This window comes from Manihot esculenta, chromosome 7, assembly GCF_001659605.2.
Source record: "Manihot esculenta cultivar AM560-2 chromosome 7, M.esculenta_v8, whole genome shotgun sequence".
NCBI lineage: Eukaryota > Viridiplantae > Streptophyta > Magnoliopsida > Malpighiales > Euphorbiaceae > Manihot > Manihot esculenta.
In genome coordinates, this window is record NC_035167.2 from 17,399,931 (window position 1) to 17,423,692 (window position 23,762).

At 41.3% G+C, this 23,762-nt stretch overlaps 2 protein-coding genes across 4 annotated transcripts; both read left to right on the plus strand.

Annotated features, from left to right (window-relative positions):
* Window positions 1-539: 539 nt before the first annotated feature.
* LOC110618975 (putative pentatricopeptide repeat-containing protein At1g12700, mitochondrial) lies at window positions 540-1,217 on the plus strand. Its single transcript, XM_021762240.1, has one exon. It carries the CDS (start codon window positions 540-542, stop codon window positions 1,215-1,217), a length of 678 nt encoding a protein of 225 aa, XP_021617932.1.
* Window positions 1,178-3,489, plus strand: LOC110619136 (putative pentatricopeptide repeat-containing protein At1g12700, mitochondrial). 3 transcript variants are annotated; one of them, XR_006351157.1, is made up of 4 exons: window positions 1,178-2,606; window positions 2,775-2,847; window positions 3,033-3,078; window positions 3,189-3,489. XR_006351157.1 is itself a non-coding variant. In XM_043958056.1 (2 exons), the coding sequence occupies exons 1-2, from the start codon at window positions 1,289-1,291 to the stop codon at window positions 2,685-2,687; spliced, it is 1,251 nt and encodes a 416-aa protein (XP_043813991.1). In that variant the 5' UTR covers window positions 1,178-1,288; the 3' UTR covers window positions 2,688-3,002. The 3 variants fall into 3 exon arrangements, 1 of the variants encoding a protein (XP_043813991.1); XR_006351158.1 differs by lacking the exon at window positions 2,775-2,847; XM_043958056.1 differs by lacking the exons at window positions 3,033-3,078; window positions 3,189-3,489 and having other exon boundaries at window positions 1,178-2,533; window positions 2,682-3,002.
* Window positions 3,490-23,762: the final 20,273 nt, after the last annotated feature.

A 23,762-nucleotide genomic window follows, 5' to 3' on the forward strand; every position in this document is an offset into this window, starting at 1 on the left:
TATTAATAACAAATAAAATTGAAAATGCGAAATATATGCAGTGAGTTTGAGCATTTTAAAATTTTATTATATTGAAATAATTTATATATTAATTAAAATTGTAATATTATTCAAATAAAAAAGGCGTTAAATAATTCTTATAAGAGTAAAGCTTGGTAAAAAAATTAATTTTATTATACGAAATTAAAATAATTAATAATAAAAATTTATATAAACTAAAAATCAATTAGATTTTTCATGAAATTTTATTCAATATTAAAAATAAAATTACCTATTTATATAACAGCCTTTAATTAGGTACCCAATATTGTATACACAATGTCTACGAATAGGCAATAGCCAATAGCACTTTAGCAATGATAAATTATTATTATATAAATTTAATTTGTTATTAAATAATATTTTTATATGAAAATTTAATAATTTTAATGCATTTCCTTTACCAGCAGGCAGAGAGCCTTCCTTTTCCGATTCTCTATTTCCTTTCCTCATTCCCAATCTCCGATCCATCCCTAAAACCAACTGACGAGAGATCGATGATGATGAAGATGCCTTGGAGGACGAATAGCAGGAGCTTCCATCTTCAGCTACAAGGGGCAATTAGTACCATTCAATCTCCATTCCTATTCTTATTTACCAATTATTGCCATTCTTCTACTTCCACACTTGAAGATGCACGCTACTTGACAAATAACTTCAAATCTGCTTCTTTTACCCACCTTGATGATGCCATTGCTTCCTTCAATCATGTAATTCATAAGCATCCTCTGCCTTCTAGGGTTCCATTTAATAGATTCTTATCTGCCCTTGTGAAAATGAAACAATATCGCACTGTCCTTTACATGTCCAAAACAATTGAATTGCTAGGAATCTCTCACGATGTTTATTCTCTTAGCATCTTAATTAATTGCTTCTGCCACTTAAACCTTGTGGATTTTGGTTTCTCTGTTTTTGGTAAGATGCTCAAATTGGGATTGGAGCCTGACGTTGTGACATTTACTACCTTAATTAATGGGCTTTGTATAGAGAGTAAAATGGACAAAGCAGTGGAATTTTTCGATGATATGGTTGCAAGTGGTTATCAACCTGATGTTTATACTTACAATACGATAATAAACGGAATCTGTAAATTTGGGAAAACAAACGTGGCTATTGGGCTGCTAAAGGGAATGGCTGATAGAGGTTGTGAGCCAGAGGTTGTGAGCCAGATGTTGTGACATACGGAGCAATCATTGACGCCCTTTGCAAGGATGAGCTAGTTGGTGAGGCTTTAGAGCTCTTCTCTCAAATGAGGAATAAGGGCATTTCACCTAATGTCATCACTTACACTAGTTTAATTCATGGTGTTTGCAAATTAGGCCAAAAGAACCAAGCTTTGGCCTTGATGAATGAAATGGTGGAGCAGAACATATTACCAAATGTTTATACCTTCAATGTATTGATTGATGCTCTTTGTAAGGATGGAATGGTTTCAGAGGCTCAAAATACATTCAATGTAATGATTCAAAGAGGTGTAGAGCCTGATGTGGTCACCTACAATTCCTTAATTGATGGTCTTTGCATTTCAGACCAATTCAAGGAAGCTTTGGCCTTGTTGAAAGAAATGGTGGGGAGGAACATATCCCCTAATGTTGTTACCTTCAATATATTGATCGACACTCTTTGTAAGAAAGGACTGGTTTCAAATGCACAAAATATATTCAAAATAATGATTCAAAGAGGTGTGGAACCTACTGTTATCACTTATAGTTCATTGATGGATGGATATTGTCTAGGCAGCCAAATTGATAAGGCTAGAAAGCTATTTGATCTGATGGTGACCAATGAAATAGCTGACATTTTTAGCTACAACATTTTGATCAATGGATATTGTAAGTGCAAAATGATAGATGATGCAAAGCAGATTTTTGATGAAATGTCTCATAAAGGTTTAGTTCCTGATGCTGTTACTTATCATACTCTTATAAAGGCTATGTTTCAAGCAGGGAGGCCCCAAAATGCAAAAGAGTTCTTTAAGGATATGTGCTCTCATGGTCAACAGCCAAATATAGTAACCTTCTCAATTATGATTAATGGCTTGTGTAGACAGGGGAATCTCGACGAGGCACTCACCCTATTGAAAGCAATGGAGAAAAGTCAGTTGAAGCCTAATTTTGTGATCTATAGCAGTCTGATCAATGGTATGTGCAAAGTTGGGAAGATTAATGATGCCAAGGAACTTGTTTCTAGTCATTTCGAAATTGGTTTACAACCTGATGTTTATGTATATAATGCAATTATGAAAGGACTCTGCCAACAAGGATTAATGGATGAAGCATATAAGGTATTTAAAGACATGGAAAAGGTAGGATGTTTACCAAATAATTGTTGTTATAATATCATCATTCAAGGGTTTCTCAGGCATGAGGATTTACCAAAAGCATCAGAACTAATCAACGAAATGGTTGATAAGGGGTTCTCTGCTGATGATTCTACCACAAAATTGGTAGTACATTTATCGCGGAATAATAATCTCATTCTGAGGCTTTTAAAGGTGCGCAATGAGGGATCAACAAACTAAAGTTGTTATATCTTGACCATTCAAGTGTATCTTGGAGCGCAACTTGGTAATTACCTTTTTCAAATATAATAGATATGTAATTTAACTAACTTCTTCGTACATCATTTTTAATTTTAATCAGCTGTGATTCTCTTCCACAAAACGAAAATTTCTAACACTGCAAATTACCTGTGGTGGAAACCATGATATGTGTGTGCCTTTCGCTTGAATTCAGACATGGACTAGATCTCTTTGATATAAGATTGTTGATGAATGGAGGTCATAGATTTCTAATCATCAAGTTGCTGGTAAACCCACCATCTCCATTGTAATTTTTTTTTGGCTGCTACTACAGCCTTTACTCGAGAGCTCAGTCCTAATATTGAGTTGAGAACTAAAACTAATTGGTTCCATACTACAATGCCTAAGAATCTTTATCTATTTTTATTTTTATGCTCAATGACCTTTCAAAATGCTATCATTTCTCTTGTAGGTACTTGCAAAGATATGACTACAACTTCATCTTTCTAACCATAAAGGTATAAGCAATTCATTTTTGCTTAGTTATTATAATTTTTAATAATAATGAAACTAATGATTGTAAACCAGTGTGCTTTAATTGAGAATTGATTTAACAATTATACTACAGGGCGCAGGATATGCAGTCCCAAAATACAAGATAAGAGAATCACTAGATTTCTATGGCTGTTGGTTGGATGAAATGTCACTAAAATTATAAGCAGAAAATTTTATGGGAATTGAGGGAAAAGCAAACGTCCTCTTTGTCAATATGGTATATAATGGATATGTTTTAGTGTTGGACCACCATTTGAGTTATTTATATGGTGCATTTTGCGATACATTTGTGTGGTGTTATGAATGTGAAACACATTGTTTCTTACCGTTTGAGATGTTTGTTAAGTTAGGCAAGAAAAGTTGTTTTGGTTGTTTCTTTTCTCCTTTTAGCAGTATATAATGAGACATTTTATGTTTTTACCACTTTCTAAACCTTGTAATATACTTTTCTTTTTTGCTTGATGCATGTTTCTTGAAGTTTTTGTGATTCTGCATCCATGGGAAATGGTTTGAAATGTAATTTATTTTTATAAATATAATTTATTTAATTAATTTATATATAATACTTTAATTTACATATAAAATCCACAAGTTCACGTCTATTTTAATGGATTAAAAAATTATACAAATATACATTATTTAAAATATTTCAATTTGATTTGTTTGATTAATTTACTACTTTAATTTAATTTATGTTCTATTAACAAATATAATATTAAAATTTTAATAGATTAAATATTTTATTAAAATTATTATATGTTTTAATAATTTATTTATATATTTTTTTTAAAATGAAAATTAAAAATTGAGAGAATAAATTTTGATATCTCTCAGATTTACTCAAATGCTTAAATTTTGAGTGCAATAATTTACTTATATTAAGGTTAGTAATTAGATATATTTTTCTGTACTATAAAATCTCAATATCATACAATACATTGTTAAGAAATATACTACTTAATTAATTCAAGTGAGATAGCGGACAACATGCTAAGAGGAAAAACTGTAATTCTTACTAGTTAGAATCAAATTAAATTTATAATACTTTAATGTAAAGAAAAACTATAGTTCTTATTAATAATTAGAATCAAATTAAATTTCTAATACTTTAATGCATTTGATACTAAATTTTGATATAGTTTTGATACAGTTTTTAAGTAATTTTAGTACTGTCTCAATTTCATTTTAATTTTTTTTATTTTAATTTTAGTTTCATTTCAATTTAAATTTCATTTCAATTTAAATTTTAATTTTTACAAATAAAATTATAATAGCTTTTCCGTATATTTTAAAATAGTAAATAATTAATATTAAAATAATAATAAAAATAATATTATTAATATTTAAATAATAACAGTAGTAATATAATATATATATATACAACTCTCTATAAGAATATTTTATTATTTTATGTAGTTATTAATTATATAATTTTAATTAAAAAATATATTAAATTAATATATAAATATATATTATATTACTAATACGTAATTTACTCATATAATTAAAAAATTATAAAATAATTAATACATTTATGATTGATATAAAAAAATACACACATGGATATATATATATATATATATATAATTCGACTATAATAATTTATTTTTAAAAAAATATATGTTAATAATAATTTTATTAAATAACAGATATTAGCAAATATAATAAAAATTTGAATATTTCAGTTACAATAAAAAAATCAACTAAAATGATATATTTTCTTATTTTTATTTTATTACAATTTTTTTATAACTTTGATTAAATATATTAATATAATAATGTGATATTAAGATAATAGGAGCCCAAATTTAATTGCCTATTTGCAATAATAATAATAATAATAATATATAAAAAATTAATAAAGAGATGAAAAAGTAACGGTAAAATATTATTTAGTTTGTGAAAGTGTTAAATTTAGTTGCAAAGAAATAGAGCGGTTTATTAGAGATTTTGAAATCAAAGGGACATTTATACTTTTTGGAGGGCAAACTCAAAGCGGCAATATAATGATTTATCTAGTTTTAAAAGAGATAAATCAACGTCAATCAGACTATGAGTCCTACCAGAGATTCTTATACTCCACTTCTGATTAGATTGATAGGAGAATGAGAGATAGCTGAGCTTTAAGAGGTGATTTGTTCAGAGATCATAGTGGCAACCAGTTACAAGATTTTAGAGTTGCTTTTATCAAAATGTCAGTTTTAGAGCTATTCATACAAAATTAAATATAAAAGGAAGTTTCTTGTTAGTAATTTGATACATTTTTAGACTTGATAAAAACTCGACCGAGTTCGACTCGATTTCTAAACGAGCCAAATTTAAACTTAATTTTTAGACTTGTTTAGTAAACGAGGTAAACTTAAACTCCATAGTATTCGTCTCGTTAAAACTCGCGAGCTCGGCTCGCATTCGAGTTCATGAGCAGGCTCGTGAATAGTCTCGTTAAGGAGGCTCATATTATATCATGAGCGAAATCTAAATTTTATAAAATTTAATTTTATATTGTTTAATTATACTATTAAAACTTGCATATGTTTGAATTGTTAAGAGTTCGTCTTTATAAGTTTACGAGCTAATTTATAAATATACTTATTTAGCTAAAATTATTTAGTTTTAAACTAAAACTCATTATACATGTAAATAAATTGAATTATTGTAAATTATTGAAGACTAAATTCGATGGAAACTTGACTCGTTTAAGTTCATTTGCTAAACTTAGTAACGAATTACAAATTCATTAATAATTCACATTTATAAATATAACACTAGCTCCTCTACTTTTATCATTCATTCATCTTATCATCTGTCTTTCTTCTATTTTTTTTCCCTTTCTCTCATTTTGTTCCTTTTTCTATTATTTTTTCCATTTTTCATAATTTTTCTTTCATCCTTTTCTTTTCTTTTCTCTTATCTTCTTCTTTTTCTCTATAATTTTTATTCATATTAATTTTTCTAATATAATTTTCTTCTATCATTTTCTTTCTATCTACATTTTTTCTATTATTTTCTCTTTATTTATTTTTTTCCCTAATCATTTGTTCACTTTTTTTCATTTCTCTAATATTCTTTTTACTCAACTCTCATTATTTCTTCTTTTTTATAATTTTTATTTTTCTACCATTTTCTTTATTTTTCTCTTTTTTCTTTCTTTTTTATTATTTTCTCTCATTTTATATCATTTACTTTTTTTTTTAATTTTTACTTTTTATGTACTTCTAATAAATATTAGACATAAATTAAAAACTTAGTAATAATAATAATATAATTTTAAGTCTTATTAAATTAATAAAAATGATTTAAACTCTCAATATATTTACTAATGAATTGCAATTCGTTGATAATTTACTAACGGATTTCACATCTGTTAATAAATTATTTTTCTTTTATGTAATACTCGGTTAGACTCCGGCGTCGGAATTTCAATCTTCCGACGGAATCTCCGTTGGAACCCAAAATCTCCTTAGGAAGGTGGAATCTCCTTAGAAAGGGTAAAATAAGGTTTTTATTAAATGAATTTGAAAATTTTAAGGTTTTAAGTTAAAAGGAAAGAAAATAGTTTTGGAAGGGAAAAACTAGGTTCGGCCGCCGAAGGTGGTGCCGCCGCGGGACCTCCCCTTTTGGCCCCTGAAAGTGGGTTAACCAGCCACATATAAGAGACCTTCAACTCGAAAATGAGAGAGCTTTCTCTCCATTTTCGGGCAGAGGTGAGTCCTTGCCCTTCCTTTGATGATCTTGTTATTTTTCCTTCAAATCTCTTAGGAAATTCACAAGTTTCCTTTTGTTTTTGAAGTTTTGAACTTGAATACCGTTTTATCTCATTTTCAAGTTGGGGTTGCTATCACCCTTAGATCTCCAAGTGGTAAGCCTAGATAATTATTTTTACTATGTTTTAAATAAGTTTTAAGAAGAGGTTAAGGGTTAATAATGCATTAAATCGTGAGATCTAAATTTTTAGGGTTTGAGTTGGGTTATTAATGAATGTTTGCTCTTATGTGTTTTTGTTGTTGTTTGTTGGGGATTAGGCTAGTTTTTATGCCCCTTATGCATTATGAGTGAGTATGTATGCTTTTAAGGAGTTGGGTGGTTGTATGCATAAGGCAGAATCAGGTTCTGCCTTGCTGGAGAACCCAGATTCGGCTGCTGAAGCAAGGTTCGGCCGTCGAACTTGCTTGTGGAGGCAACCTTTTGGCCGCCTAACCTACCCTCGAAAGCATGGACTTTCAGATCTGTGAAGGGGTTTAGGCCGCCGAACCTGCTCCCAAAAGTCCCTGACTTTCGGATCTGTGTGGAGTTTAGGCCGCCAAACCTGCTGTAATACCCGGCTAGACTCTGGTATCGGAATTCCTACCGTCCGGTGGAATCTCGGATGTCGGAGACCTCTAGAAGGGTAAAACCATGTTTTCATAAAATGTTTTAATGTATTTGATGCTTTTAAGTAAAAAGGAAATGAGTTTTTGCATGAAAATAGCCTTGGAGGAAAACCCAAGTTCGGCCGCCGAACATGCAGGCATTTCGGGTGTGCCTTAGGCTCCCGAAAGCATAAGTGAGGGAAGTCCAGGTTCGGCCGTGTAACAGCCCGGAAATCCGGACCGCTACCGGCGCTAGGATCCAGATCGGCGTAAGGCCGCTGGGACCCGTAGCAAGCCTAACATAATCTGTAATCCTGCTTAATCCCATACATGATCAACAGTACTCATAAACCTGTAAACATTTTCATATAACAACCAAGCTCAACCTGTACATAAACATAAACATATCATAAACCTCCACTGGAGCCCTCATCAAATGCTCCAATGGGGTAACTCATCATACATAAACTTGGTTGAAACATAAACTCATATCTCATATCATAAGGACCATGTACATACAAGTGGGATTAACAATCTGTATTGGTCAAGCACAACTCTATCCTCAATATTCAAATTACATAACATAACTTAAAACACTTTTACATTACATCAATATACAATTGTCATGTCCACAATCTAACTATTACATAACATAACTTCATACTCTGGCTAACCTCCTGGTCTACCCTGTACCTGCACATCTGGGGTTAGGGGAGAGGGGTGAGCTATAAAGCCCAGTGAGCAGAATAGAGAAAACATATATTAAAATATTTCATGCTTCCATGAAACGCAACACATCACAAACATATCACATAAGGATGGTATTGTCACCTATAGTCCTCAACGTAGTCCAATCGTGCCAGGGGCGTAGAATGGGCCTCACTGGTCTTCCTCTTACATACATAACATAACATAACGTTCCGATATGCCAGGGGCGTAGAATGGGCCTCACTGGTCTTTCTCTTAACATAGTCCAGGGGCGTAGAATGGGCCTCACTGGCAATCCATACCGTATCATCATCATATCATACCATAGGAGGACTAGAGGATCATTCAATAGCCAATCCGCATCCACATCATATTATGCAATGCAACATATTCGTGAATACTAATGTAAACAACCTAAAATATATCATGGCATATATGATGCATGAACATGCTCCAAAAAGTTATATTTCATTTATTTAAAAACTTAAGGTTCATTCCACTCACCTCTGGCTGAAGCTCTACAGACTCTGAAGCAGCTATCTCACTGCTGAGGTCCTCGGTTCCTCGGGTCCGAACCTACACAGGTGGACTCCAATGAGGGACCAAACATATATAAACATAACTCTAATAAACTCCCCAAAAACCCCCTAAAACATCATGAAAACATCACATAGAAATATGCATGAAGTGGCTGAACAGTGCACTTTCGGCGGCACCTTCGGCGGCCGAAAGTCCTGGACAGAGACGAAACTCAGGTAGGTTCGGCGGCACCTTCGGCGGCCGAAAGTCCCAGACAGAGACGAAAGTCTCTTTTCGGGGGCAACTTCGGCAGCCGAAAGGCCTGCCTCCCCAGCCATGTTCGGCGGCCGAAAGTGCCTTCGGCTGCCGAACCTGGTTTCTGCCAAAAGGGCAGAAACTTGGCTCCCTTGTGCATTTTCGCCTCCAAACCCATAAATCATGCATACCACTCAACCAAAACATGCATACAAGCTCCTAGGGGCCTCAAACAAGCATATACCCCAACTACAACAATTCAAACATACTCATAACAAGCTACACTGCTCAAAAATCACATAAAACCTAACATAGCTCAACTAACTTAAACATGCATTTCTACCCCATAAAACTTCTTAAAACTTCTTTAAAACATATAAGGAGTGTAAGATCGGCCCTTACCTCTTGAAGATCGAGGGTTGAGGAGATCTAAACTTGGAGATGGGAGAAGTTCCAACTTTTGGTCTCCAAGCTCCAAAACTCGTTCTAAGCTCAAAGATCTTCAAAACCAAAGTTATAAACTTGTAAAGATCATGGAAAAAGGAAGGAAAAACTCAAGATTGGGGAAAGATGGCGGAATGCTCACCTTGGCCGAAATGGGGAGAAAAAACTCGCCCATTTTCGGCTAAGGGACCCTTTTATAAGTGGCTGGCCAGGCCACGTTCGGGGGCCGAATGTGCCTCCGCATCCATGCAATGTTCGGCGGCCGAACTTGACTTTCGGCGGCCGAACCTTGACTTCCCTCACTCATGCTTTCGGGGGCCTAACGTGCCTCCAAAACACATGCATGTTCGGCGGCCGAACTTGACTTTCGGCGGCCAAACCTGGGTTTTCCTCCAAAGACTTTTCATGTAAAAACTCATTTTCTTCCATACTTAAAACATTAAAATACATGAAAACATTTTATAAAACATGTTCTTACCCTTCTAGAGATTTCCGACGTTCGAGATCCCACCGGACGGTAGGGATTCCGATACCGGAGTCTAGCCGGGTATTACATTCTCCCCCCCTTAAGAACATTCGTCCCTGAATGTTCCTCGACTAGTACATAGCATAACAAACAACATAAGATACATACATATAAAACACATAGGGACTAACCTTAAAAGAGGTGGGGATATTGCTGGAGCATGGACTCCCGTGTCTCCCAGGTACATTCCTCCAAATTGTGGTGGTTCCACAGGACTTTCACCATCGGGATTTCCTTGTTTCTCAACTTTCTGATCTGAGTGTCAAGAATCCGCACTGGCTGCTCTACATAGGTGAGATCCTCTTGGATTTCTACATCAGGCTCACTAAGAACCTTGCTCGGATCTGACACGAACTTCCTCAACATAGAAACATGGAAAACCGGATGGATTCTTTCCATAGAGGCAGGCAAGTCTAGCTTGTACGACACATTCCCAATCCTTTGCAGGACTTCAAAGGGTCCGATGTACCGTGGAGCCAGCTTACCTTTCTTCCCGAAGCGAACCACTCCCTTCGTTGGAGACACCTTGAGCAATACCAGATCCCCCTCCTGAAACTCTAACTGTCTCCTGCGGACGTCTGCATAACTTTTCTGTCTGCTTGCAGCTGTCTTGATTCTCTCTCTGATGATGGGTACCACCCTGCTGGTGATCTCAACTAACTCTGGCCTTGCTAAAGCCTTCTCTCCAACTTCCTCCCAGCAAACAGGGGACCTGCACTTCCTTCCATACAAAGCTTCATATGGAGCCATCCCGATGCTAGCATGATGGCTGTTATTGTAGGCAAACTCCACCAAAGGTAGATGCTGCCTCCAAGAACCGCCAAAGTCCAGCACACACATCCTAAGCATATCCTCGATGGTCTGGATGGTCCTTTCTGACTGTCCGTCCGTCTGTCGATGGAAGGCAGTACTGAAATCCAACCTGGTACCCATGGCATCCTGCAGACTCCGCCAAAACCTGGAGGTGAACTGGGGTCCTCTATCTGACACTATAGAAACGGGAACCCCATGCAGTCTGACTATCTCATCTACATATACCTGCGCCAACTTGTCCACAGAATAGCCACTCCTGACAGGGATGAAGTGAGCAGATTTGGTGAGTCTGTCCACAATCACCCATATGGAGTCCAATCTGTTGGACGTCGCCGGTAACCCCACTACGAAGTCCATAGCTATATTCTCCCATTTCCACTCTGGAATAGGTAGCGGGTTAAGCATTCCAGCCGGCTTCTGATGTTCCAGCTTCACCCTCTGACATACTTCGCAAGCGGACACAAACTGTGCCACTTCCTTCTTCATCGCTGGCCACCAATAAACCTTCTTTAAATCTTGATACATCTTGGTGGCTCCGGGGTGAACGCTGTATCTTGCATTATGAGCTTCTCTCATAATGTCTCCTTTTAGTCCGATGTCATCTGGTACACATAATCTGTTCCCATAGCGGAGGATCCCCTTACTGTCAAATCTGTACTCGCTATCATTGCCTGACTGAACAGTCCTGGCAATCTTCACTAACTCCGGGTCCTCATGCTGTTTCTGAGCCACCTGCTCCAGAAACACGGGTGTCACTCTCATCTGTGCAATCAAAGCACCTGTACCAGACAACTCTAACTGTAGACCTTCATTTATGAGCTTGTAAAACTCCTTCACCACCGGTCTCCTCTCTGCCGTGATGTGGGATAAACTGCCTAGTGACTTCCGGCTTAGGGCGTCTGCCACAACATTCGCCTTACCCGGATGGTACTGGATTCTGCAATCATAGTCACTGAGCAGTTCTACCCATCTCCTCTATCTCAAATTCAAATCTCTCTGACTCAAGATGTGCTGCAGGCTCTTATGATCTGTGAAGATCTCACATTTTACCCCATAGAGGTAATGCCTCCACATCTTGAGTGCAAAGATGACTGCTGCCATCTCAAGATCGTGTGTGGGGTAATTCAACTCATGCCTCTTCAGCTGTCTAGAAGCATAAGCGATCACCTTGCCATTCTGCATCAACACACAACCCAAACCTACTCTGGATGCATCACAGAACACTGTGAAGTCCTCATTGCTAGTTGGCAGAGCTAACACTGGTGCTGAAGTCAACCTTTTCTTAAGCTCCTCGAAACTCTCTTCACACTGGTCGGTCCATACGAACCTCTGGTTCTTTCTGGTCAATCTGGTTAGAGGAGCTGCAATCTTTGAGAAGTCCTGAACGAACCTCCTATAATAACCAGCCAAACCCAAGAAACTTCTGATCTCAGTCACTGTGGTGGGTCTAGGCCAGTTAGTCACAGCCTCCACTTTCTTGGGGTCTACCTCTATTCCATTCTCTGACACTACATGCCCCAAGAATGAGATGCTCCTCAACCAGAACTCACACTTGGAGAACTTGGCATACAAGCCATGTTCCTTCAAGGTCTGTAGAACTATCCTCAGATGATGGGCATGCTCCTCTGCATTCCTGGAATACACTAAGATATCATCTATGAAGACAATAACGAAGTGATCCAGGTACTGGCTAAACACTCTGTTCATGAGGTCCATGAATGCTGCAGGGGCGTTGGTTAACCCGAACGGCATCACAAGGAACTCATAGTGCCCATATCTGGTCCTAAAAGCTGTCTTTGGTGTGTCTTCTTCCCTTATTCTCAGCTGATGGTACCCTGATCTCAGATCTATCTTGGAGAAACAACCCGCTCCTGCTAGCTGGTCGAATAGATCGTCGATCCTTGGCAATGGGTACTTATTCTTGGTAGTGACTTTGTTCAACTGCCTGTAGTCGATATAAAGTCTAAGGGATCCATCCTTCTTCTTTACAAAGAGTACTGGAGCACCCCAAGGTGAGGTACTCGGTCGGATGAAGCCCTTGTCTACTAGATCTTGCAACTGTTCTTTCAACTCTTTCAACTCAGCTGGGGCCATCCTGTAGGGAGGGATAGAGATTGGTCTCGTTCCAGGCATTAACTCTATCTCGAACTCTATCTCCCTAGCAGGTGGTAAACCTGGAAGCTCGTCTGGGAACACATCTAAAAACTCATTAACCACTGGCACTGCGGCGGGCTCTGTAACCTGACTGTCTAGCTCTCTCACGTGAGCTAGAAAACCCTGACAACCCCTCCTGAGCAGCCTACGAGCTTGTAGGGCCGATATCATACCTCTAGGTGTACCCCTTTTGTCTCCTCTGAAGACGACTTCTGACCCATCCTGACATCTGAACTTAACTACCTTGTCCCTGCAGTCCAAGGTAGCACCATGGGTAGATAACCAGTCCATCCCTAGAATGACGTCAAAATCAGTCAACTCTAGAACCACAAGGTCGGCGGACATGCATCTTCCCTCCACAAAAACTGGACTACATTGGCAGACTGACTCTGCCACTGACGGGTCACACTTGGGTCCACTGACCCATAGGGGACACTCTAACTCAGAGACCATCAACCCTAACCTCTGCACGGCTCTCGGAGCGATGAAAGAATGAGATGCACCAGGGTCCATCAATGCATACACATCAGAACAACCAATGATGAGATTACCTGCCACCACGGTGTTGGATGTGTTCGCCTCTTGCTGTGTCATTGTGAAGATCCTCGCTGGAGCTGACGGACCTTCACCTCTGAAACCCGCTGAAGAAGAGGCTGCTCCTCTCCCTCTACCTCTGCCACTGGCTTGAGTTGGTGCTGGAGCTACTGGCTGAGCTACACTGCCTGAACCTGTCTACTGGGGCTGTGCCATATCAGCTGCTCTAGGACAATCCCGAGCCATATGTCCCTCCTGCCCACATCTGAAGCAGGCTCTGGACCCATAGAGGCACACTCCCCTGTGTGGCTTACCACACTTCACACATGCTACATTGTCTGCACCTGAGCTCGAGCCACTTCCTAATCCCAGACCTGACTTGATCTTGCTCCAGAACTTGTTCTTCTTCTGCTTCTTGGTGGTACTGCTCCACCTCTTACTGCCTGAGCTTAAGGAAGAAGGATCCTCTTTCCCCCTACCTGGGGTTCTGGAACCGGAAGGCTGTGCTGCTGACTGTTTGACTTTTCCCTCGACGATAGCACTAGCCTCCATTCTCCTAGCCATATCGACTATGGTGTGAAAACTCTCTCTATCTGCTGACTGTACCAAGGAGGAATACCTGGGATGGAGCTTCATGATATACCTCCTTGACTTCTTCTGGTCTGTGCTAAGGTCCTGCCCAGCAAATGGCAGCAACTCCATAAACCTGTCAGTATATTCATCTACACTCATGTCATCAGTCTGCCTCAACTGCTCGAATTCTACTATCTTCAATTCCCTTGAACTATCAGGGAAAGCCCATCCTGCAAACTCATTTGCGAAATCCTCCCATGGAAGACTGTCCACCCTCGGTTTGATGTAGTTCTTGAACCCCTCACGGGCCTTCTTGCATTTTAGGGTGAACCCAGCCATCTGAATGGCTCTACTGTCATCCGCCCCTATCTCGTCTGTTATCATTTTGACCCTCTCCAGATACATAAACGGGTCATCACCACTATCATATTGGGGAGCTCCCAGCTTCATGTAGTCGGTCATCTTGACCTTGCTCCCTCTGGACGAGCTAGGGTTAGGAGGTTGAGTAACTGGGGCTGCTGGTTCTGTAGGTGGTGGAGGTGGTGCAACATTTTCTGAGGTAGGATTTGCTGGATTTGGATAGTAGGGTGGTGGATACACAGGATACTGTGGGTATGGTGGGTAGTATGGTGGGTATGGCATCTGTGTGGGGTAAGGGCTAAAACTAGGGTAATCCGATGTACCTCCCATCGAATACCCGGGATTCTGTGAGAAAGGTGGGTAATGAGGTGGCTGAACAAAACCCGAGGCCTGAGTGCCTCCTTGGGACTCTCCCATACCTTCCTCTGGCATACTCATCCCCAAACTGCCATCCCTCCTCTGTTCTACGTCCATATCATCCCCCATATCCTCTGACGCTCCTCCCTGAACTGTCCCTCTGACTGATCTGCTCCTACCCAGATCCAGAGACCTTCTAGGGTCTCTTGCTACTCTGTCCCTGTTGGACCTGCTAGACATTGCCCTTGGCAATGCTGGAGGACGGGCGCTCATGCCCTCATCCTCTGGTGGCACTCCAGTCAATCTTGCTGATCGACGAGTTCCTCTCATCCTGTCTTCTGAAAACAGCACATAACACATAGTACATCAGCATCATATGGTTCATGTGGGCACACATGAACCCTCATCACATACATTGCATACATAACATATCATTCATGCACATGCATATAATCATGGCATATCACATCATCAATCAAGACAGGACTCCTCATCCTATCCTAGTGGACATGACCTTTCTTATTGTGCTTGACCTTCTAGAACATCTATGAGCCCGACACTCTAGGTCCGATCATATGAACCTAGGGCTTTGATACCATTCTGTAACAGCCCGGAAATCCGGACCGCTACCGGCGCTAGGATCCAGATCGGCGTAAGGCCGCCGGGACCCGTAGCAAGCCTAACATAATCTGTAATCCTGCTTAATCCCATACATGATCAACAGTACTCATAAACCTGTAAACATTTTCATATAACAACCAAGCTCAACCTGTACATAAACATAAACATATCATAAACCTCCACTGGAGCCCTCATCAAATGCTCCAATGGGGTAACTCATCATACATAAACTTGGTTGAAACATAAACTCATATCTCATATCATAAGGACCATGTACATACAAGTGGGATTAACAATCTGTATTGGTCAAGCACAACTCTATCCTCAATATTCAAATTACATAACATAACTTAAAACACTTTTACATTACATCAATATACAATTGTCATGTCCACAATCTAACTATTACATAACATAACTTCATACTCTGGCTAACCTCCTGGTCTACCCTGTACCTGCACATCTGGGGTTAGGGGAGAGGGGTGAGCTATAAAGCCCAGTGAGCAGAATAGAGAAAACATATATTAAAATATTTCATGCTTCCATGAAACGCAACACATCACAAACATATCACATAAGGATGGTATTGTCACCTATAGTCCTCAACGTAGTCCAATCGTGCCAGGGGCGTAGAATGGGCCTCACTGGTCTTCCTCTTACATACATAACATAACATAACGTTCCGATATGCCAGGGGCGTAGAATGGGCCTCACTGGTCTTTCTCTTAACATAGTCCAGGGGCGTAGAATGGGCCTCACTGGCAATCCATACTGTATCATCATCATATCATACCATAGGAGGACTAGAGGATCATTCAATAGCCAATCCGCATCCACATCATATTATGCAATGCAACATATTCGTGAATACTAATGTAAACAACCTAAAATATATCATGGCATATATGATGCATGAACATGCTCCAAAAAGTTATATTTCATTTATTTAAAAACTTAAGGTTCATTCCACTCACCTCTGGCTGTAGCTCTACATACTCTGAAGCAGCTATCTCACTGCTGAGGTCCTCGGTTCCTCGGGTCCGAACCTACACAGGTGGACTCCAATGAGGGACCAAACATATATAAACATAACTCTAATAAACTCCCCAAAAACCCCCTAAAACATCATGAAAACATCACATAGAAATATGCATGAAGTGGCTGAACAGTGCACTTTCGGCGGCACCTTCGGCGGCCGAAAGTCCTGGACAGAGACGAAACTCAGGTAGGTTCGGCGGCACCTTCGGCGGCCGAAAGTCCCAGACAGAGACGAAAGTCTCTTTTCGGGGGCAACTTCGGCAGCCGAAAGGCCTGCCTCCCCAGCCATGTTCGGCGGCCGAAAGTGCCTTCGGCTGCCGAACTTGGTTTCTGCCAAAAGGGCAGAAACTTGGCTCCCTTGTGCATTTTCGCCTCCAAACCCATAAATCATGCATACCACTCAACCAAAACATGCATACAAGCTCCTAGGGGCCTCAAACAAGCATATACCCCAACTACAACAATTCAAACATACTCATAACAAGCTACACTGCTCAAAAATCACATAAAACCTAACATAGCTCAACTAACTTAAACATGCATTTCTACCCCATAAAACTTCTTAAAACTTCTTTAAAACATATAAGGAGTGTAAGATCGGCCCTTACCTCTTGAAGATCGAGGGTTGAGGAGATCTAAACTTGGAGATGGGAGAAGTTCCAACTTTTGGTCTCCAAGCTCCAAAACTCGTTCTAAGCTCAAAGATCTTCAAAACCAAAGTTATAAACTTGTAAAGATCATGGAAAAAGGAAGGAAAAACTCAAGATTGGGGAAAGATGGCGGAATGCTCACCTTGGCCGAAATGGGGAGAAAAAGCTCGCCCATTTTCGGCTAAGGGACCCTTTTATAGGTGGCTGGCCAGGCCACGTTCGGGGGCTGAATGTGCCTCCGCATCCATGCAATGTTCGGCGGCCGAACTTGACTTTCGGCGGCCGAACCTTGACTTCCCTCACTCATGCTTTCGGGGGCCTAACGTGCCTTCAAAACGCATGCATGTTCGGCGGCCGAACTTGACTTTCGGCGGCCGAACCTGGGTTTTCCTCCAAAGACTTTTCATGTAAAAAATCATTTTCTTCCATACTTAAAACATTAAAATACATGAAAACATTTTATAAAACATGTTCTTACCCTTCTAGAGATTTCCGACGTTCGAGATCCCACCGGACGGTAGGGATTCCGATACCGGAGTCTAGCCGGGTATTACAGGCCGCCGAACATGGCATGCATGAGGAGGCACGTTCGGCCCCCGAACGTGGCCTGGCCAGCCACTATAAAAGGGTCCCTTAGCCGAAATGGGCGAGCTTTTCTCCCCATTTTCGGCCAAGGTGAGCTCTCCGCCGTCCCTCACCAATCTTTGAGTTCTTCCTTCAAATCTTTCACGTTTTTCACAAGTTTTCATCTTGTTTTGAAGATTTTCAAGTTTTGAGCAAGTTTTGAGCTTGGAGACCCAAGGAAGTTGAAAATCTCCCATCTCCAAGTTTAGGTCGTCTCTCTCTCGATCTTCAAGAGGTAAGAGCCGATCTTAAGCTCATTGCATGTTTTAAGTAAGTTTTATGAAGATCTATGGGGTAGAATGCATGTTTATCTTATAGTTAGATTTATGAGTTTATGTTGTGTTTTTGAACAATGTGGCTTGCCAATGCATGTTTGATGTGTTGTAGATGGGGCTTAGGATGGTTTGAAGCCCCTAGGAGCTTGTATGATTGTGTATGTGTGTTGTAGAATAGGTTTATGCATGTTTGGGAAGTTTTGGAGGCGTATATGCATAGGAGAGCTGAGTTTCTGCCACTAAGGGAGAAACCAGGTTCGGCAGCCGAAGGAACTTTCGGCCGCCGAACATGCTTGTGGAAGCAGCCTTCAGCTGCCGAAGCTTGCCCCTGAAAGAGGACTTTCGCCTCTGTCTGGGAGTTTCGGCCGCCGAAAGTGCCGCCGAACATGCATGAGTTTCGCCTTTGTCTGTGAGTTTTGGCCGCCGAAGGTGCCGCCGAACCTGCCTGACTTTCGGCTCTGGAGGGACTTTCGGCCACCGAACCTGCCGCCGAAAGTACCCTGTCCAGCCCTCTTTTGCATGATTTTCTATGGTTGTTTTATGATGTTCTAGGGGGTTTTTGGGGGATGTTTTTAGAGTTATGTTCTAGTTGTTTGGTCCCTCATTTGAGTCCACCTGTGTAGGTTCGGACCTGTAATACCCGGCTAGACTCCGGTATCGGAATTCCTACTGTTCGGTGGAATCTCGGACGTCGGAAGCCTCTAGTGGGGTAGAAACATGTTTTCATAAAATGTTTTAATGTTTTTCATGATTTTAAATGAAAAGGAAATGAGTTTTTGCATGACAATATCCATGGAGGAAAACTCAGGTTTGGCCGCCGAAACTCAAAGTTCGGCCGCCGAACATGCATGCATTTTGGGTGTGCCTTAGGCCCCCGAAGGCATAAGTGAGGGAAGCCCAGGTTCGGCCGCCGAATCTCAAGTTCGGCCGCCGAACATGGCATGCATACGGAGGCACGTTCGGCCCCCGAACGTGGCCTGGCCAGCCACTATAAAACTTTAGCCGAAAACGGGCGAGCTTTTTCCCCATTTTCGGCCAAGGTGAGTTCTCCGCCGTTCCTCACCAATCTTGAGTCTTTTCCTTCAGATCTTTCAAGTTTTTCACAAGTTTTCGCTTTCCTTTGAAGATTTTCAAGTTTTGAGCAAGTTTTCGACTTGGAGGCCCAAGGAACTAAATCTCTCCCAACTCCAAGTTAGATCGCCTCTACTCTCGATCTTCAAGAGGTAAGAGTCGATCTCTAGCTTACATTATGTTTTAAATAAGTTTTATGCAAGTTCATGGGGTAGAAAATGCATGAGTAAGCTTATGTTGAGTTTATGGGTTTTTGATGAGTTTTTGAGCAATGTGGCTTGTAATGTGTGTTTGATGTGTTGTAGTTGGGGTTTAAGGTAGTTTGAGACCCCTAGGAGCTTGTATGCATGTTTTGGTTGAGCTATATGCATGATGGTATGAGTTGGGAGGCAAATGTGCATAAAGGAGCCAAGTTTCTGCCCTTTGGCAGAAACCAGGTTCGGCAGCCGAAGGAACTTTCGGCCGCCGAACATGGCTGGGGAGGCAGGCCTTTCGGCTGCTGAAGTTGCCCCCGAAAAGAGACTTTCGGCCGCCGAAGGTGTCGCCGAACCTGCCTGGGTTTCGGCTCTGGAGGGATTTTCGGCCGCCGAAGGTGCCGCCGAACCTGCCCTGTTTGCCTTCCTTTGCATGTTTTTGCATGATTGTTTTGAGGTGTTTTAGGGGGTTTTTGGGGGATGTTTTTACAGTTATGTTCTAGTTGTTTGGTCCCTCATTTGAGTCCACCTGTGTAGGTTCGGACCCTAGGAACTGAGGACCCCAGCAGTGAGTAGCTGCATCAGTCTTTATCAGAGCTAGCCAAGAGGTGAGTAGAATAAACCTTTACGATTTAAAGCAAATAAATTATAAAAGTTTTGAGCATGTTCATGCATCATGAATGCCATGTGATGAAATAGGTTGTTTGCATTAGAATTCACGAATATGTTGCATTGCATTTATGATGTTGATGTGGATTGGTTATTGGATGATCCTTTAGTCCTCATATGATATGATGATGTTATGGCATGATACGGTATGGAAGTCCAGGTTGTACCCATTCTACGTCCCTGGCACGATGTAAGAGAAAGTCCAGGTTGTACCCATTCTACGTCCCTGGCACATTGGTATGTTATGATATGTTATGTTAAGAGAAAGACCGGTTGTACCCATTCTACGTCCCGGTACTTTGGAATGTAGAGGACTATTGGGGACAATACCATCCGAGATGTGATTTGTTGTGATGTGTTGCATTACATGATGGCATGAGATTTAAATGTTGTTTTCTACTATTCTGCTCACTGGGCTCTAGTAGCTCACCCCTTTTCCCTAATCCCCCAGGATTGCAGGTACGGGCTAGACAGAGAAGTCAAGAAGAGTAAAGTCATATGTTTGTAATAGATAGAAAGTGGACATGATAAATTGTATAATGATGTAAAATTGAATAGTCATGTTATGTATATTGATTTGAGGATTAGAGATTGTGCTTGACCCTATGGTTGTGTTATCCCTTTTAAATACATGATCTTAGATGTTTTATGACATAGATGTAAACCAACTCAACATATGTTATGTCACCCACTGGGGGCATTGATGAGATTCCACAGAGGGGTCAAGTTTATGATTATGATTATGTTTAGTGCATGCACAAGTTGAGTTTGGTGTATGAGGAATGAATGACAGAAGAGTTTTAAATTTTTATGTATGATTGTTGATCATGTATGGGATTAAACAGGTTTACAGGTTACATGTCAGGCTTGCTACGGGTCCCGGCGGCCTTAAGCCGATCTGGATCCTAGCGCCGGTAGCGGTCCATTTTTCGGGTCGTTACAGAATGGTATCAGAGCCTGGTTCATATGGTCGGACCTAGAGTGTTGGGCTCATAGATGTTATAGAAGGTCAAGCACAATAGGAAGATCATGTCCACTAGGATAGGATATGGAGTCCTGTCTTGTTTGATGATGTGAAATGCCATGATTATATGCATGTGCATTAATGATATGTGATGTATGTGATGAGGGTTGATGTGTGCCCACATGAACCATAGGATGCTAATGTTTACTTGTTATGTGCTGCTTTTCAGAAAACAGGATGAGGGGAACTCGTCGATCAACAAGATTGACTGGAGTGCCACCTGAGGATGAGGGCATGAGCGCCCGTCCTCCTACATTGCCTAGGGCAATGTCTAGTAGGTCTAACAGAGAAAGAGCAGTAAGAGACCCTAGAAGGTCTCTGGATCTGGGTAGGAGCAGATCAGTCAGAGGAACAGTTCAGGGAGGAATGTTAGAAGACATGGGGGATGATATGGATGTAGAGCAGAGGAGGGATGGCAGTTTGGGAGTTAGCATGTCAGAAGAGGGAATGGGAGAGTCCCAAGGAGGCACTCAGGCCTCGGGATTTGTTCAGCCACCCCACTACCCACACTTCTCACAAAATCCCGGGTATTCGATGGGAGGTACATCGGATTACCCTAGCTTCACCCCTTATCCCACACAGATGCCATACCCACCCTACTACCCACCATATTCACAATACCCAATGTATCCACCCCCACCTTACTATCCAAATCCAGCAAACCCTACCTCAGAAAATGTTGCACCACCTCCACCACCTACAGAACCAGCAGCCCCAGCTACCCAACCTTCTAGACCTAGCTCAGCCAGTGGGAGCAAGGTCAAGATGACCGACTACATGAAATTGGGTGCTCCTCAGTATGAAAAAGGGGATGACCCATTTGTGTATCTTGAAAGGGTTAAGGTGATCACAGATGAGATTGGGGCTGATGACAGTAGAGCCATTCAGATGGCTGGATTCACTCTTAAGTGCAAGAAGGCACGAGAGTGGTTCAAGAATTATGTGAACCCCAGAGTAGACAGCATGTCTTGGGAGGAGTTTGCAAATGAGTTTGCAGGATGGGCTTTCCCAGATAGTTCAAGGGAGCTGAAGATGATAGAGTTTGAGCAGTTGAGCCAGACCGATGAGATGGGTGTAGAGGAGTTCACAGACAGATTCTTGGAGCTGTTGCCATTTGCAGGGCAAAACCTTGACACAGATCAGAAAAGGTCAAGGAGGTATATCATGAAACTCCACTCCAGATATTCCTCCTTGATCCAGTCAGCAGATAGGGAGAGCTTCCACGCCATAGTGGATATGGCCCGAAAAATGGAGGCCAGTGCCATCGTTCAGGGAGCAGTTAAGCAGTCAGTGGCACAACCTTCTGGTTCCAAGACCCCAGGCTCTTCTTCTTTCAGTGCAGCAGCTTCAGGTAGCAAAAAGTGGAGTAACACCACTAGGAAGCCCAAGAAGAACAAGTTTTGGAATAAGGTCAAGTCTAGTCTGGGACTAGGGAGTGGCTCTAGCTCTGGTGCGGATAATGCAGTCTGTGCAAAGTGTAGTAGGCCACACAGGGGAGTTTGCCGAGTTGGGACAGCAGTCTGCTTCAGATGTGGGCAAGAGGGACACATGGCTCGGGAGTGTCCTAGGGCAGCTTTTGGAGCACAGTCTCAGCAGACAGCTTCTGGTAGTGTGGCTCAGCTAGCAGCTCCAGCCATGACTCAGGCCAGTGGCAGAGGCAGAGGGAGAGGGGCAGCCTCTTCTTCAGCGGGTTTCAGAGGTGAAGGTCCATCAGCTCCAGCACGGATCTTCACGATGACTCAGCAGGAGGCAGATGCATCTAACACCGTGGTGGCAGGTAATTTAGTCATTGGTTGTTCAGATGTGTATGCCTTGATGGACCCTGGTGCATCTCATTCTTTTATTGCTCCGAGAGCCGTTCAGAGGTTGGGGTTGATGATCTCTGAGTTAGAGTGTCCTCTCTGGGTCAGTGGACCCAAGTGTGATCCATCAGTGGCAGAGTCAGTCTGCTAGTGTAGTCCAGTCTTTGTTGAGGGGAGATGCCTTTCCACCGACCTTGTGGTTCTAGACTTGACAGATTTTGACGTCATTCTAGGGATGGACTGGTTATCTACCCATGGTGCTACCTTAGACTGCAGGGACAAGGTAGTCAGGTTCAGAGGTCAGGATGGGTCAGAGGTTGTCTTCAGGGGAGACAGGAGGGGTACACCTAGAGGTCTGATATTAGCTCTTCAGGCTCGTAGGTTGCTTAGGAAGGGATGTCAGGGGTATTTGGCTCATGTGAGAGAGCTTAGCAGTCAGGTTAGAGAACCCGCCTCGGTGCCAGTGGTTAGAGAGTTTCTAGACGTCTTCCCAGACGAGCTGCCAGGTTTACCACCTGCTAGGGAGATAGAGTTCGAGATAGAATTGATGCCTGGAACCCGACCGATCTCTATCCCTCCCTACAGGATGGCTCCAGCTGAGTTGAAAGAATTGAAAGAACAGTTGCAAGAGTTGGTAGAAAAGGGCTTCATCCGACCGAGTACTTCACCTTGGGGTGCACCAGTTTTGTTCGTGAGAAAGAAGGATGGATCCCTTAGACTTTGTATCGACTACAGGCAGTTGAACAAAGTCACTACCAAGAATAAGTACCCGTTGCCTAGGATCGACGATCTATTCGACCAGCTAGCCAGAGCAGGTTGTTTCTCCAAAATAGATCTGAGATCGGGGTACCATCAGCTAAGGATAAGGGAAGAGGATGTGCCGAAGACAGCCTTCAGGACTAGATATGGGCATTTTGAGTTCCTTGTAATGCCGTTCGGGTTAACCAACGCCCCTGCAGCATTCATGGATCTCATGAATAGAGTGTTTAGTCAATACCTGGATCACTTTGTTATTGTCTTCATAGATGATATCTTGGTGTATTCCAGGAATGCAGAGGAGCATGCCCATCATCTGAGGTTGGTTCTA